Genomic DNA, 14,977 nt, shown 5'->3' on the forward strand with positions numbered 1-14,977 from the left:
GTTATGTCTCTTTTTCATTTGTAACTCGAGGAATTGAAGTTTAAATGGCCCTACCCACTACAGTAAATAGTAAAGTTACTCTTTTCCTCAATATTATGATCTTTGAAGTTAGAAAATGCTTCCATGCAGTTAATTTGTATGTTTTATGCTGCTTTTTTTTAAACTTCTTTAATAAGTCTATTGTATCAGCCTTCTAAAGCAACCTTACTATGAAGTCACTTGTTATCTTTCTTCTAAATTAAATAATTTTAGCTTTTTGATATAGCCTTATGGAATACAGTTTTCTAGAATCTTTATATCCTCTTTTGGAATTTCTTCAAGAGATCTAACATTTTTGTCTAAATTTTTAAGGAATCTTAGTCAAAGTTACATTGCTTGCCTTTAATAAATAATAGTCTAGCCTGATATACATTTTAAATAGCCAGAGTAATTCCATTTTCTGAGCACATTATATTGAGAATATTAAGTCTACTTTGTTTATGTAGTTAACTTTATATTTTGTGAGACAAAGAACTGTTGATCACGTCATATACAGACAGTGTTTCAGCAGTCTTAAAAGAGAAAGTCTATTCTGTGGGCTTGTTCTGGGGTTTCCTGTCTTTCCAGAAATAATTTGATTCCTCATTTTGAATGGATTGTGAGATTGGCACAAAAAAAGCATGTTTGTAAGGCAGATACGACAATTATAGGGAAGAGGCAAAGTGGGAGCTAGTAGTAGTTTATATGATACATATGTTTAAATATATATTAGTGTTTACATGTGGTTTTGTACAGATATGATCAAATACTAATCTGTTTTCCAAGACAGAATGAATGTGATTGCTTAATACTAACTTCAATAGGTTTCACTTCAGTTCAGTCCCTCAGTTGTGTCCGACTCTTTGCAACCCCATGAACCACAGCACGCCAGGCCTCCCTGTCCATCACCAACTCCCGGAGTTTACCCAAACTCGTGTCCATTGAGTCGGTGATGCCATCCAACCATCTCATCCTCTGTCGTCCCCTTCTCCTCCTGCTCTCAATCTTTCCCAGCATCAGGGTCTTTTCACTTAAACTTTGTAAAATAACAATATCTTCTAAAACTAGCATTAAACACTAGTATAGCTGATGTTGAGTAATCTTGAATAAAGTAGTACAAAAAGGCGCTTTTTAAGAAGGAGCAGCAATAATTTTGTGAATATTCAACTTCTGACAGTATGTTTACTGTGTAAGTGTGTTAATGAATTTGGCCCCTTGAGAAGGGTTTTTTTTAGAGGATCAGTAAAGCATTATTTGCATTAGAATAGGATATTTTCAATTTCCTCATTCTCTCACATTTCTTTTTTAGGTCATGGAAAATGGAAGATTTGCAAAATACAAATATTTTACCCATGTCATGATCAATAAGACAGACATGTTAATGATTACCAAAAGGTAACCTCCTTTCTCTAGTATAATTTGATAACAGGTTAACTGACAATCACTCATGAAGTGAAGCAGTTGTTATTCACATCTTATTCCACATATTTAACACTGATTCATAGTAACTATGGGGCTTCCCTGGTGGCTCATACAGTTAAAAAATCCGCCTGTAATGTAAGAGACCTGGTTTCGATCCCTGGATAAGGAAAATCACCTGGAGAAGGGAATGGCAAACCACTCCATTACCCTTGCCTGGAGAACCTCATGGACAGAAGAGCCTGGTGAGCTACTGTCCATAGAGTCGCAAAGAGTCAGACGCGACTAACACCTCACTTTAACTGTGATTCTCTTGCTCTGCAAGCCTTTGTGCCTAAAACTGTACATGTATACAAATAAATGCATAACCATGCACAAGCATAACTTTAAGTACTTTAGTATTTGTTTCAACCAATTAAGTGGATACAGAAATTCCCATTAAAACTATGCTCTAAAGGGTGGGCAATACCATTCCTGTCACCTCTCTGAAAAAGTGTACAATTTCAGTTACCCCAGAAGTCAGTAATCTGGTGGTATCTGATCATTAAAATATATAGAGACTCACTCACATAGATAGGTGTACCATTGGAGACAGATTAGTTTCTACAGCCAGATCTTCGCATTGGCCTGTAGATAGTAGAGGGAAACATAAAAGTATACAGTGGCATAGCTTCGGAACAGCAAGTGTTCACAGGAGTTGTTGTTGATATTATGAAACCTGGGGAAAGAATATGCAAGAGCAGTTTTAAGGTGGATTTCTAGGTTGTAGGGAGTGAAAATGTAGCTGAGGAGGAGAAATACAACTAAATAGAAAGGAGTGGCCTACTGACTGATGTGGGTTTGTTCACTGCCAAAAGGGTGAATTTATATAAGCATCTTGTTGGTTCAACTTGATTATTGAACTTAGCAATCATTTTTAACGTTTTTAATCCTAATAATTTCTGAGCCCCATATTTATAGCACTATCTTAATTTTCTTGTTTAAAGAGTAACATAAAGTAGAAAACTCACAGTATTTAGAAGGTATAGATATGAGAGCCAGTATTCTTTCCATCTCAGATATACTAGTCCCTCTTTTCCTAGAGGCAACTTTTGTTTGTTTTGTGTCCTTGAAATATTCTATGCCTGTGCAAGCAAAAATCTGCCTCTAAAAACATATGTCTGCCTGTATAGGCATGTTGTGGCTGTTGTTCAGTTGCTAAGCCATGTTTGATTCTTTGTGACCCCATGGACTGCAGCACCCCAGGCTCCTCTGTCCTTCACTATCTCCCAGAGTTTGCCCAAATTCATGTCCATTGAGTTGGTGATGCTATCTAACCATCTCATCCCCTGCCACCTCCTTTTCCTTTTGCCTTCCATCTTTCCCAGCATCAGAATCTTTTCCAGTGAGTCAGCTCTTTGCATTAGCCAAAAGTTTGGAGCTTTAGTTTCAGCATCAATTCTTCTAGTGAATGTTTAGGATTGATTTCCTTTAAGATTGACTGGTTTGATCTCCTTGCTGTCCAAGGGACTCTCAAAAGTCTTCTCCAGCACCACAATCTGAAAGCATCAAGTTTTCGGTGCTCAGCCTTTCTTATGGTCCAACTCTCAAATCCGTCCATGACCACAGCTTTGACTATATTGACTTTTGTTGGCACAGTGATGTCTCTGCTTTTTAATATGCTGTCTAGGTTTGTCATAGCTTTCATTCCAAGGAGCAAGCATCTTTTAATTTCTGCTGTCACCATGTGCAGTAATTCTGGAGCTCCCCAAAATAAAATCTGCCACTGCTTCCACTATTTCCCCTTCTATTTGCCATGAAATGATGGGACCATATACCCTTATTGTAGTTTTTTGTGTGGGTGGGAGGAGATGGGGACGACAGAGAATGAGATGGCTGGATGGCATCACCGACTCGATGGACACGAGTTTGAGTGAACTCCGGGAGTTGGTGATGGACAGGGAGGCCTGGTGTGCTGTGATTCATGGGGTCACAAAGAGTCGGACACGACTGAGCGACTGAACTGAACTGACACATACATATTTTAATGTAAATGGGAATCTATTTTAACACCATTCTGTACTTTAATTCTTTACTTAAGGCCTATATCTTAAAGAGAATTCCATGTCAGCATATGGGGATCTTTCTTAGTTTGTAAATGACTGCCTAGTATTCATTTAGAAATATGTACTATAATGTACACCTAAATTGTTGCTGAACTTTTGAAGACCAGTGCTTCAGTCATTTTTGTTCATAGCAGCATTCAATCATGTTTTATTAACCCTTCTCCCCATTGACTAAGGGAAGGGTGACTCATCAGAGTTAAACAGGAGTCATTTGCTAAGTTTATTATTTCCACATCTTGCAACATTTTAGAAATAAATTTCTTCTCAACATAGTGGACCTCTTTCAGTTCAGTTTCAGTTCAGTCGCTCAGTCGTGTGTGACTCTTTGTGACCCCATGAATCACAGGACACCAGGCCTCCCTGTCCATCACCAACTCCCGAAGTTCACTCAAACTCATGTCCATCGAGTCGGTGATGCCATCCAGCCATCTCATTCTCTGTCTTCCCCGTCTCCCCAACCCCCAATCCCTCCTAGCATCAGTCTTTCCCAATGAGTCAACTCTTCGCATGAGGTGGCCAAAGTATTGGAGTTTCAGCTTTAGCATCAGTCCTTCCAATGAACACCCAGGATTGATCTCCTTTAGAATGGACTGGTTGGATCTCCTTGCAGTCCAAGGGACTCTCAAGAGTCTTCTCCAGCACCACAGTTCAAAAGCATCAATTCTTCGGTGATCAGCTTTCTTCACAGTCCACCTGTCACAACCACACATGACCACGGGAAAAACCATAGCCTTGACTAGACGGACCTTTGTTGGCAAAGTAATGTCTCTGCTTTTTAATATGCTATCTAGGTTGGTCATAACTTTCCTTCCAAGGACCTCTTTAAATGTGGTCATATAAACCTTGACAGTAAGTGTAATGAGTTAGTTGATTGAAAAATGATATTTATACTTAGGGTGTATTTCTTTCCAAGTTTTGCACTTGAACATAAAGGATCTTTGAATTGGGAGAGGAAATACTAAGTATCTGCAATAAAATTAGCTTAGTTTTGGTTTTTCACATGGTTGTAGATATTCTGGAGGACCAGTGGGTCTATTCCAACAGTCTCTATAATCCAATTGGTGAAAGAAGGGGTCAGAAACAGAGACGGAGATGAAAGAAAGAAATCTTGATTAGCTGTCTTTTTTTTTTTCCATTCTAGCCATGTATCAGCTGTTTCTTTAATTCAGTCCCTTAACTTAAAAGTATATGCCACTTAAAGAAACCTCTGATTGTACCTACAATTGATGTTTCAGCCAGAAAGACGACTTGGGGAAGAAAGGCCTTTGAAGGAAGAATTAAATAGAATTATTATAAACAGAATTATTTGCATCTCTTGATTTCTTTCCTCAAAATAATTGGGGGAGAACAAGAATTACTTTTAAAAATCTTCTTCTGATAAAGTTTGGTAAATATGTTTTATGGAGCCTTAGCAACAAAAGCATTTTTTTTCTGAAGCACTAATTCCATGGAAGTTCTCCAAAATGTTGCTTGATAACTGTTTCTCTTAACTTTTTCCTATTTCTTAAAAAAGTTCTAATATATTTCACTTTATAAGTACTTTATTTTCTCTAATATAAGTATGTCATGCTATTCATTTCCTGCTAAACATTGCTACAGATTTCATGCTTTCATTCTCATTTAGTTCAGTTATTTTCTAATTTCCTTTGAGATTCTTTGACCCATTTTTTTTTTAGAAGTATTCTGTTAAGTAAACATTTGGTAGGATCCTTATTTCTGTTACTTGTTTTCTAGTTTAATTTCATTAAACATACTGAGAACATATTTTGTTTTATTTCAGTTCCCTTATAAATTCCCTTATAAATTCATTATAGTCTTTTATGACCTCGAATGTGGTATCTCTTAGTGAATGTTCTACATGCCCTTGCAAAAAACGTGTATACTGCTTTATTATATTATTGGATGTAAATCCTTCAGTTTTTAAAGTGGATTCTTTTTTCTCTTTTTGAGTGGTGTATTGTTTGTAACAAAAGGAACATTTGGACAGCTTACTTGTGAGTGGCAGTATAGTTTTGATGAGTTTACCAAAGAGCCATTCATTGTTCATGAGAGAAGACTGCGCATTGAAGCAAAGGTATGTTGAATAGAAGTTTTTTAACATTTGGTGCTGAAAATAGCACATTAAAACAGACTTGACCTCTGTAATGTTTCTACCTCTTTTATAGATGTTGCTTTATCTTCGTATGGTTTTTCTTTGCACCTGCTGTCTTACTTAGGCCAAGAAGAAATGCACTTTTGTTCTCTCACATTGACAACATTTGTGGGCCCTCATTTCATACTCAGTAAGGTAGGCTGCAGTTCATGGGGTCACTCAGTCGGAAACGACTGAGCGACCTCACTTTCACTTTTCACTTTCACACATTGGAGGAAGAAATGGCAACCCACTCCAGTGTTCTTGCCTGGAGAATCCCAGGGACGGGGGAGCCTGGTGGGCTGCCGTCTGTGGGGTTGCACAGAGTCGGACACGACTGAAGTGACTTAGCAGCAGCAGCAGCAACAGAACTGAACATGCCTTGTTGCTATCCAAGGCACTAAAGTGAGATATTTGTATACCTCAGAATCCCTGGCAGTTGCCTAGAGAGTATTTTTCCCTGAAATGCTCACTAAAGGACACTTGAGAAGTTATCACTCTTAACAGCCTGTTATCAATAGTTCTTCTATCTTTTTATAGATACTATCTTCCTAATTCAATTGTAATCTTCTTGAATGCAGAGACCATTTCTCTTGATTTGTAGCAGCTAGTGCAGTACCTGGTATTTGGATGTTGATGTAAAATACAGAAAATTGCTAGTCATTTGGTAAATCATCAAGAGTCTCAATATCCATTGTAAGTTGTATTGACTACTCTCAGTACTATAGGTGATACAGAGAAATATAAGATAATATATTTGACTCCAAGGTATTTACTAGATACCCATGTGGAGGGCCACTTTGGCAGTGGCTATGTTAATCCAGAAATATGTGATTCAGGCCAAGTTAGTTTTGTTCATTGTTATTTTTGTTTGGTTTGGTTTTGAGGGTTTTAATTAGTTCATATAACTTAGAAGTTCAAGTCTATATCTTGTGGCTTGATTATGCTCTAATGACATCATTAGTATTTATTCTCTCCCCTTCCTCTCCTCCTTCATTCTGTCCATTGTTCCTGCCCCCATCTCTAGGTTCTACTTTCTTCATTGTGGGCTTCATTCTCAAGCAGTCTATCCTTTGGTGACACTGTGACCAGGAGAAGTTCCAGGCTCATATCCTACTAGCTCAGCACAATGAAAGCTTCTCAGTGGTCTCACTGGGCCACCTCTGATCACTTGCTTATTCCTAAACCAATCATGTTAGCCTGTTAGCCAGGGGAGCGTCACGGGATCAGTATGGTGCTACCAAGAAGGAAAGGTCAGCTCTATATGAAGTTTTGGCAGTAAGAGATGGTGAGAAGTAGTTACCCAGGGGTGATTCAAGAAATTGTTACTGGAAGAAGAGGCATTTGACACAAGCAGAAACAACAGATTTCTTCTAGGCTAGCCTACAGAACAGAACTGTGCCTAGGTCCTATGCGTAACTAGTGAAGACCATTAGTTCAATCTTACCATTCATTTCAGAGACATGGGGCAGCTCTTAAGTAGACTGGATGTTAGTTTCTGAGCATCTTCGTCCAGTTTCAGTTCAGTTCAATCACTCAGTCGTGACCGACTTTGCGACCCCATGAATCACAGCACGCCAGGCCTCCCTGTCCATCACCAACTCCCGGAGTTCACTCAAACTCATGTCCATCGAGTCGGTGATGCCATCCAGCCATCTGATTCTCTGTCGTCCCCGTCTCCTCCTGCCCCCAATCCTTCCCAGCATCAGAGTCTTTTCCGGTGAGTCCACTCTTCACGTGAGGTGGCCAAAGTATTGGAGTTTCAGCTTTAGCATAAGTCCTTCCAATGAACACCCAGGATTGATCTCCTTTAGAATGGACTGGTTGGATCTCCCTGCATTCCAAGGGACTCTCAAGAGTCTTCTCCAGCACCATAGTTCAAAAGCATCAATTCTTCAGCGATCAACTTTCTTCACAGTCCAACTCTCACATCCATACATGGTGTACCCACTGAGAATTTCTCTGATTCACTCAGAAAATGAAAGACCCTGTGGCCACTTATGAAATATTGAGTAGCCCCAGGTCAGTAGGAGCCCAGTATGCTACTGGAGATCAGTGGAGAACTAATTCCAGAAAGAATGAAGAGATGAAGCTGAAGCAAAAACAACACCCAGTTATGGATGTGACTGGTGATGGAAGTAAAGTCTGATGCTGTAAAGAGCAATATTGCATAGGAACCTGGAAAGTTAGGTCCACGAATCAAGGCAAATTGGAAGTGGTCAAACATGAGATGGCAAGGGTGAACATCGACATTTTAGGAATCAGGGAACTGAGATGGACTAGAATGGGTGAATTTAACTTAGATGACCATCATATCTACTACTGTGAGCAAGAATCCCTTAGAAGAAATGGAGTAGTCCTCAGAGTCAACAGAAGAGTTTGAAATGCAGTACTTGGATGCAATCTCAAAAATGACAGAATGATCTCTGTTTGTCTCCAAGACAAACCAATCAATATCATAGTAATCCAAGTGTATGCCCAGACCAGTCATGCTGAAGAAGCTGAAGTTGAACAGTTCTATGAAGACCTACAAGATCATCTAGAACTGACACCAAAAAAAGATGTCCTTTTCATTATAGGGGACTGGAATGCAAAAGTAGGAAGTCAAGAAATACCTGCAGTAATGGGCAAATTTGGCCTTGGAGTACAGAATGAAGCAGGGCTAAAAGAGTTTTGCCAAGAAAACACACTGGTCATAGCAAACATCCTCTTCCAACAACACAAGAGAACACTCTACACATGGACATCACCAGCTGGTCAATAATGAAATCAGATTGATTATATTCTTTGCAGCCAAAGATGGAGAAGCTCTATACAGTTAGCAAAAACAAGACCAGGAGCTGACTGTGGCTCAGATTATGAACTCCTTACTGCGAAATTCAGACTTAAATTGAAGAAAGTAGGGAAAATCACTAGACCATTCAGGTATGAACTAAATCAAATCCCTTATGACTATACAGTGGAAGTGACAGATAGATTCAAGGGATTAGACCTGATGGACAGAGTGCCTGAAGAACTATGGACAGAGGTTTCTGACATTGTACAGGAGGCAGGGATCAAGACCATCCCCAAGAAAAAGAAATGCAAAAAGGCAAAATGGTTGTCTGAGGAGGCCTTACATACAGCTACAAAAAGAAGAGAAACTAAAGGTAAAGGAGAAAAAGATATACCCATTTGAATGCAGAGTTCCAAAGAATAGCAAGGAGAGATAAGAAAGTCTTCCTCAGTGATCAGTGCAAAGAAATAGAGGAAAACAGTAGAATGGGAAAGACTACAGATAAGAAAATTAGAGATACCAAGGGAACTTTTCATGCAAAGATGGGCTCGATAAAGGACAGAAATGGTATGGACCTTACAGAAGCAGAAGATATTAAGAAGAGGTGGTGAGAATGCGCAGAGGAACTGTACAAAAAAGATCTTTACGACTCAGATAATCACGGTGGTGTGATCGCTCACCTAGAGCCAGACATCCTGGAATGTGAAGTCAAGTGGGCCTTAGGAAGCATCACTACGAACAACGCTAGTGGAGATGATGGCATTCCACTTGAGCTGTTTCAAATCCTAAAGGATGATGCTGTGAAAGTGCTGCACTCATTTGGAAAACTCAGCAGTGGCCACAGGACTGGAAAAGGTCAGTTTTCATTCTAATCCCAAAGAGAGGCAATGCCAAAGAATGTGCAAACTGCCACACAGTTGCACTTATCTCACACACTAGCAAAGTAATGCTCAAAATTCTCCAACCTAGGCTTCAACAGTACGTGAACCGTGAACTTCCAGACGTTCAAGCTGGTTATAGAAAAGGCAGAGGAACCAGAGATCAAATTGCCAACATCCGCTGGATCATGGAAAAGGCAAGAGAGTTCCAGAAAAATATCTGTTTCTGCTTTATTGACTATGCCAAAGCCTTTGACTGTGTGGATCAGAACAAAGTGTGAAAAATTCTGAAAGAGATGGGAATACCAGACCACCTGACCTGCTTCCTGAGAAATCTATATGCAGGTCAAGAAGCAACAGGTAGAACTGAACATGGAAAACAAACTGGTTCCAAATTGAGAAAGGAGTAATCAATGCTGGAATTTGTCACCCTGCTTATTTAACTTATATGCAGAGTACATCATGAGAAACGCTGGGCTGGAGGAAGCACAAGCTGGAATCAAGATTGCGGGGAGAAATATCAATAACCTCAGATATGCAGATAACCACCCTTATGGCAGAAAGCGAAGAAGAACTAAAGAGACTTGATGAAAGTGAAAAAGAGTGAAAAAGTTGGTTAAAACTCACCATTCAGAAAACTAAGATCATGGTGTCTGGTCCCATCACTTCATGGCAAATAGATGGGGAAACAGTGGAAACAGTGACGGAATTTACTTTTTGGGCTCCAAAATCACTGCAGATGGTGACTGCAGCCATGAAATTAAAAGACGCTTACTCCTTGGATGAAAAGTTATGACCAACCTAGACAGCTTATTAAAAAGCAGAGACATTACTTTGCCAACAAAGATCCGTCTAGTCAAGTCTGGTTTTCCCAGTAGTCATGTATGGATGTGAGAGTTGGACTGTAAAGAAAGCTGAGCACCGAAGAATTGATGGTTTTTGAACTGTGGTGTTGGAGAAGACTTTTCAGAGTGCCTTGGACTGCAAGGAGATCCATCCAGTCTATCCTAAAGGAAATCAGTCCTGAACATTCATTGGAAGGACTGATGTTGAAGCTGAAACTCCAATACTTTGGTCACCTGATGCGAAGAACTGACTAATTTGAAAAGACCCTGATGTTGGGAAAGATTGAAGGCAGAAGGAGAAGGAGATCTGACAGGATGATGGTTGGGAGGCATCACTGACTCAATGGACATGAGTTTGGGTAAACTCCAGAGTTGGTAATGGACAGGGAGGCCTAGCATGCTGAAGTTCATGGGGTTGCAAAGAGTCGGACACGATTGAGCAACTGACCTGAGTAGCTACTAGGCTCTGCTTTAGCCCGTATTACGTTTTTCGGCTTTTTTTTTTTTTATCTACAAGGATAAACTTCTTATCTCCTTGATTTCTTCCTCTTCCACCTTTCCCTGAGACCTCATATAAGCAATCATTCTTTTTTTTTTAATAGAAGAGTCTGATTTCTTCTGTAGTCTGTATATGCCTGTTTAGTCTAATTACTTATAGAAATTGTTAGACCTGTAATATACTGCTTCTTCTATGTCCTTAGCCATGGTTAACAGACATAATCACCACCCCTCTCTCTTCTTAATAATCCCATTCTTTCTATTTGTCCCTCTAATACTTAACATCCACCACCATCCAACAGTTCTTCTCCCACAAGTACTGAACAGAATACTAAAAGAGTGAAAAAAAAATTGGAGGACAGTCATATAACACCCACCGTGATTTCTTTGATTCTGAACATACATTTTTATTGCATTCTTTAAATAAAAAGAATTGCATTGGTTTTAAAATGTCAGAAGTTACAGAAACACAAACATACATGCACATACTTATACACCACGTGTATATGTATTCACACACATGTGTACATTATTTTTCAGCTGATTATCAGGAGTCCATGGCCAGAAATCAAGAACTATCTGAGGGAGGGAAAACAGTGGCACTACTTCTAGATTTATCTCCTTCCTATCCTCTGCGCCAACCTTTTATGGCTTTATAAAGCAATTGAAATCTCACCTAAAATTTTTTGTCTTAAGTTTAGTGATAATGGATGGGTTAGAATTTAGTCTCTTTTTGTTTGTTTGTATTTGATTCTTCTTCATTTCTCATTCTTGGCTTTTTTTTTAATGACATTTCTTTATTTGTATTTCTGCAACTAGATTTCCATTTTAATGAAGTACTTACTCTGTTTATAGGAACGGGTGAAGTCTGTATTCCATGCCAAAGAGTTTGGAAAAATAGTTAACTTCAGAACCCCAGAGGATGCAAGGGTAAATATAGTCAATCTTTTACTTAAACACATAGCAGCTTCTCATTTCAAAGCCGTGTAAATTGTATTGATATTAGTCTTTAAGGCAGATAAGTTGTTAGTTTTTCAATTTTATGTTGTGTTTTGATGATTTTAATATATGTAATATTTCCCCCCAATTTTTTTTTCATTAGATTGAATTCACACACCTACTTGTTTTTGAAATCAAATTACTCTCTTATTTTAAATCTAAACTGTAATACTTTGCCAAAAAAACAAAGCCAACAAACGAAATTAATTCTAATGCTCATCTGCCAGCTCTAGCAGTGAAAGTATAGCATCACACTTTATTTCTCTACTGTGTAGCTGTAATGATTTTTTTTTCTTTAATTACTGTAGCCTGGCACAAGGGAAGAAGAGCCATGCCTGTAGTCAGAAAATCTGAGTTTTAAATACTGGTTCAGTTCCTTCTTGACTGTAGGACCTTGGGGAAGACAGTTAACCTCAGTTTTCTCAAAATGTGAATTATGTGAATTGAAAAGCACTCTACATACTTTAGGGATTATGGCAATTAAAAATATATGCACTGTCAAGAAAAAGAAGACTGAATTGATTATCTACCTCATTGGTCACAACTTAGATGCTATTCCTGACACTGAATTGTACTCACTGTGTTGTGAAACTTACAAATAAGAACACATGGCTTCTTTGCTGAATCCCTGAGCCTCACGCCTCTGTGTTGGTCCTGGCTGGTTATGACTATTTACCAGTTTACTTCTCACACCTGGAGGTCAAAGCAGGAACCTCTCTCACCCATACATGTGTGCCTTGTATCATTTAGCAAGTGCTGTACCATTTTCTATGTAGACATTGTGATATAAGGTAACATTGACATACTAACAATAGAAAACTGAAAAGGGGACAAGTTATGAAGAAAGAATGATAAAGTGACTAGAGCCTCAGAATGCATGTTGCCTGGAACAGGGAGACAGTTTAAAGCATGATGATAATATGACTTGCAGGCCATCTTCTTCATGTTGCTGAAGGGGACATTACCTTCAGTTTCTCATAAGTTTTCCATTTAATCTCTATCACCATATTATTTATCTCAGAAAGTTCTTTTTAATCTCCCTGCTTAGCCATAAACATCCAGAAAAAGCTACTGAGCCTAGTTCTCTTTCTCTATTTATCTTAGAGCTGTTGCCACTAGGTTCTTATTAAATAAAAAAGCACAAATGTATCTGCTTAAGATTTTCATAATGGGATAACCCTAGTTATCACTGACTCCACGGCTTTTATTTGTTATATAGGCCAAATGATAATAGACTTTATCAGCAGAAAGTTTCCCATTTCATTTCATTTGCATTTTGAAACTTCAGATCCTTTGAAAATAGAAAAATACATCATGAAAGCACCTATTAATATGCTCAAGAATGTTGCTATGCTACTACTTATGGTAGAATTATATGTATTATTCCTACTCAGTCATAACCCAATATATAGAAAGATGAAGGTTTGTGATACAGAATTGGCATAGGTTGGAAGGAATTCTGCATGGATGAGTTTTACACTATTCCAAAGTTATTCAATCCAGCTGTCAAATTACCCTTCTCTCTCAGAATGGTTAATTTTACTTTTCTTGTTCTGAAGATGAACATCTAAGTCCAAAGACCTTAGAGAATAGTATTACTACTGCTGTTAAATCAAACCCAGTACCATTGTTCTGAGTCACCTGGACTATTTAAGTGAATGAATGATCTCTCCTACATAGTGAATTTAGTTCTTGGCTATATCAGTATACTCCTGACTAAACTGGAAGATAACTTTTAGATTTTCACTCATTACATTTTGTCATTGCAAGTTCACTGAAGTTAAGTAAATGTTGCTTCATTTCCCCACAACAGTGGATCCTCAGAAAGCTAGAAGAAGCGAGAGAACCTTCCCCGAACCTCTGACAGAGACCACTGCCTGAAGAATGTACAACAATAAGTCATTGCAGTTTCTACCTTGTACCTTCCAAAACCTGTTTGGGAAGTGTAGTACAGAAGTAATTTCAAGTACTTTTTAAAAAAATTCAGAATCAAGTAAAACAGCTTCATGATTCAACTATTTCAACTCTCTGGGGATCCATTTGGTTTTCTAACTTGAATCATGCATCCGGTTAAATTCTGATTACTTTATAAAAGAAGTATTTCTTTTATGAATGTTAAGTATTTGCTCCAGGTGATTCTCTGTATGGTGGAGAAATTGCCCATATTTAGCCTAAATTTAATGGAGCTAAATTGAATATTCCTAGTTCACATTTTAAAGTTCTATCATGCTTACGTCAAACTCCCTGAATGAATGATAAGTAGATGATGAAATCAGACATTGCCTTAGTGCTATCAAGATAACTTTGGTGGTAGTTTCTTCAGAAACATGAAGTTCATTTTACAGATAAATATTTTAGTATGATTTTCCTTATTTTTTTAAATAAAGAGTAGATTTAAAATACTATTTGAAGTACATAGCATGACTATGAAAAATAATCTTTTTTATTTTATATGATACAAATTGACAAATACCCCTTCAAGCCTCATCTTAAGAAAGGCTTGAAGAAATGAGTGTCATACCTGAACAGGGAAAGTCCTCTCAAAACTTTAAAGCCTTAGAAATACTTCCTAAAGCCAGCATCTTGAGATCTACTTGGTTTACCAAGGTTATATTTTTAATAGATTTAATAGATTGCTGACCTTAAAGGAGAATTCCTGAGGCCTTAACAATGCCAGCTTCCTATTCACTGGTAGTATGAAATAAAATTTTGCTGTCTTAATACAAGTTATGCTTCAGAACAGATAGCCCCTCTCTGTACAAATGTAGGATAAATATGTACCCTAAAATCTAACCTAGTAACCTGTTGGCAATAAATTGAGAATTTCTTGTTTGCTTTGTCTTATTCAAATAAGAATCACTCTTTCTAAGTGTATAGCTCATCCAAACAAAAACCATGGGCAGCAAATTAGTAAAAATATCATGGGGGTTTTTTCCCTTGGTTTTCACCCAAGATCCTTGTACCTTTATATTAATGAGAGTTTTCAAGTGAAAGAAGATAAATACATGATTGTAAACCATGAAGAGAACAATGCAGTGTCTTATTTATTGAATAACAGAGTATTTGATGCATGTTGTACATGCCACCAAATTACTATAAACTGTTTTTTAGAACTGGAGACTGTATAAGAAGTTAATGGTTGTGAAATTCTCATATTCCTTGAACCCTTGATTTGTTGTAAAAGCTAAAATAAACAGCATGCCAGACTATAATTGTATTTCTTCCTGACCAAATCTTGCTACCAAATACTACTGATTTTCCTATGATTATAAAAGCACATTGTTTATTAATAATAGTTCCTTCAGGAT

At 37.9% G+C, this 14,977-nt stretch overlaps 1 protein-coding gene across 4 annotated transcripts in view; it reads left to right on the forward strand.

The window, feature by feature from the left end:
• VPS13A (vacuolar protein sorting 13 homolog A) overlaps positions 1-14,881 on the forward strand; it is a 247,632-nt gene extending 232,751 nt beyond the window's left edge. For 2 of the 4 annotated variants that reach the window (XM_055426921.2, XM_088837946.1), the window contains 4 exons: positions 1,328-1,413; positions 5,493-5,616; positions 11,526-11,600; positions 13,483-14,881. In XM_055426921.2, coding sequence (XP_055282896.2) covers positions 1,328-1,413; positions 5,493-5,616; positions 11,526-11,600; positions 13,483-13,533 — 336 coding nt within the window. In that variant the 3' untranslated portion in view covers positions 13,534-14,881. Of the gene's footprint in view, positions 1-1,327; positions 1,414-5,492; positions 5,617-11,525; positions 11,601-13,482 lie in introns of those variants that run through there. The other 2 variants (XR_008686091.2, XR_016037846.1) reach the window with 2 other exon arrangements.
• Positions 14,882-14,977: the final 96 nt, after the last annotated feature.

Source organism: Moschus berezovskii, chromosome 7 (genome assembly GCF_049115385.1).
Source record: "Moschus berezovskii isolate FMDL1 chromosome 7, NW_MosBer_1.0, whole genome shotgun sequence".
Classification (NCBI taxonomy): domain Eukaryota; kingdom Metazoa; phylum Chordata; class Mammalia; order Artiodactyla; family Moschidae; genus Moschus; species Moschus berezovskii.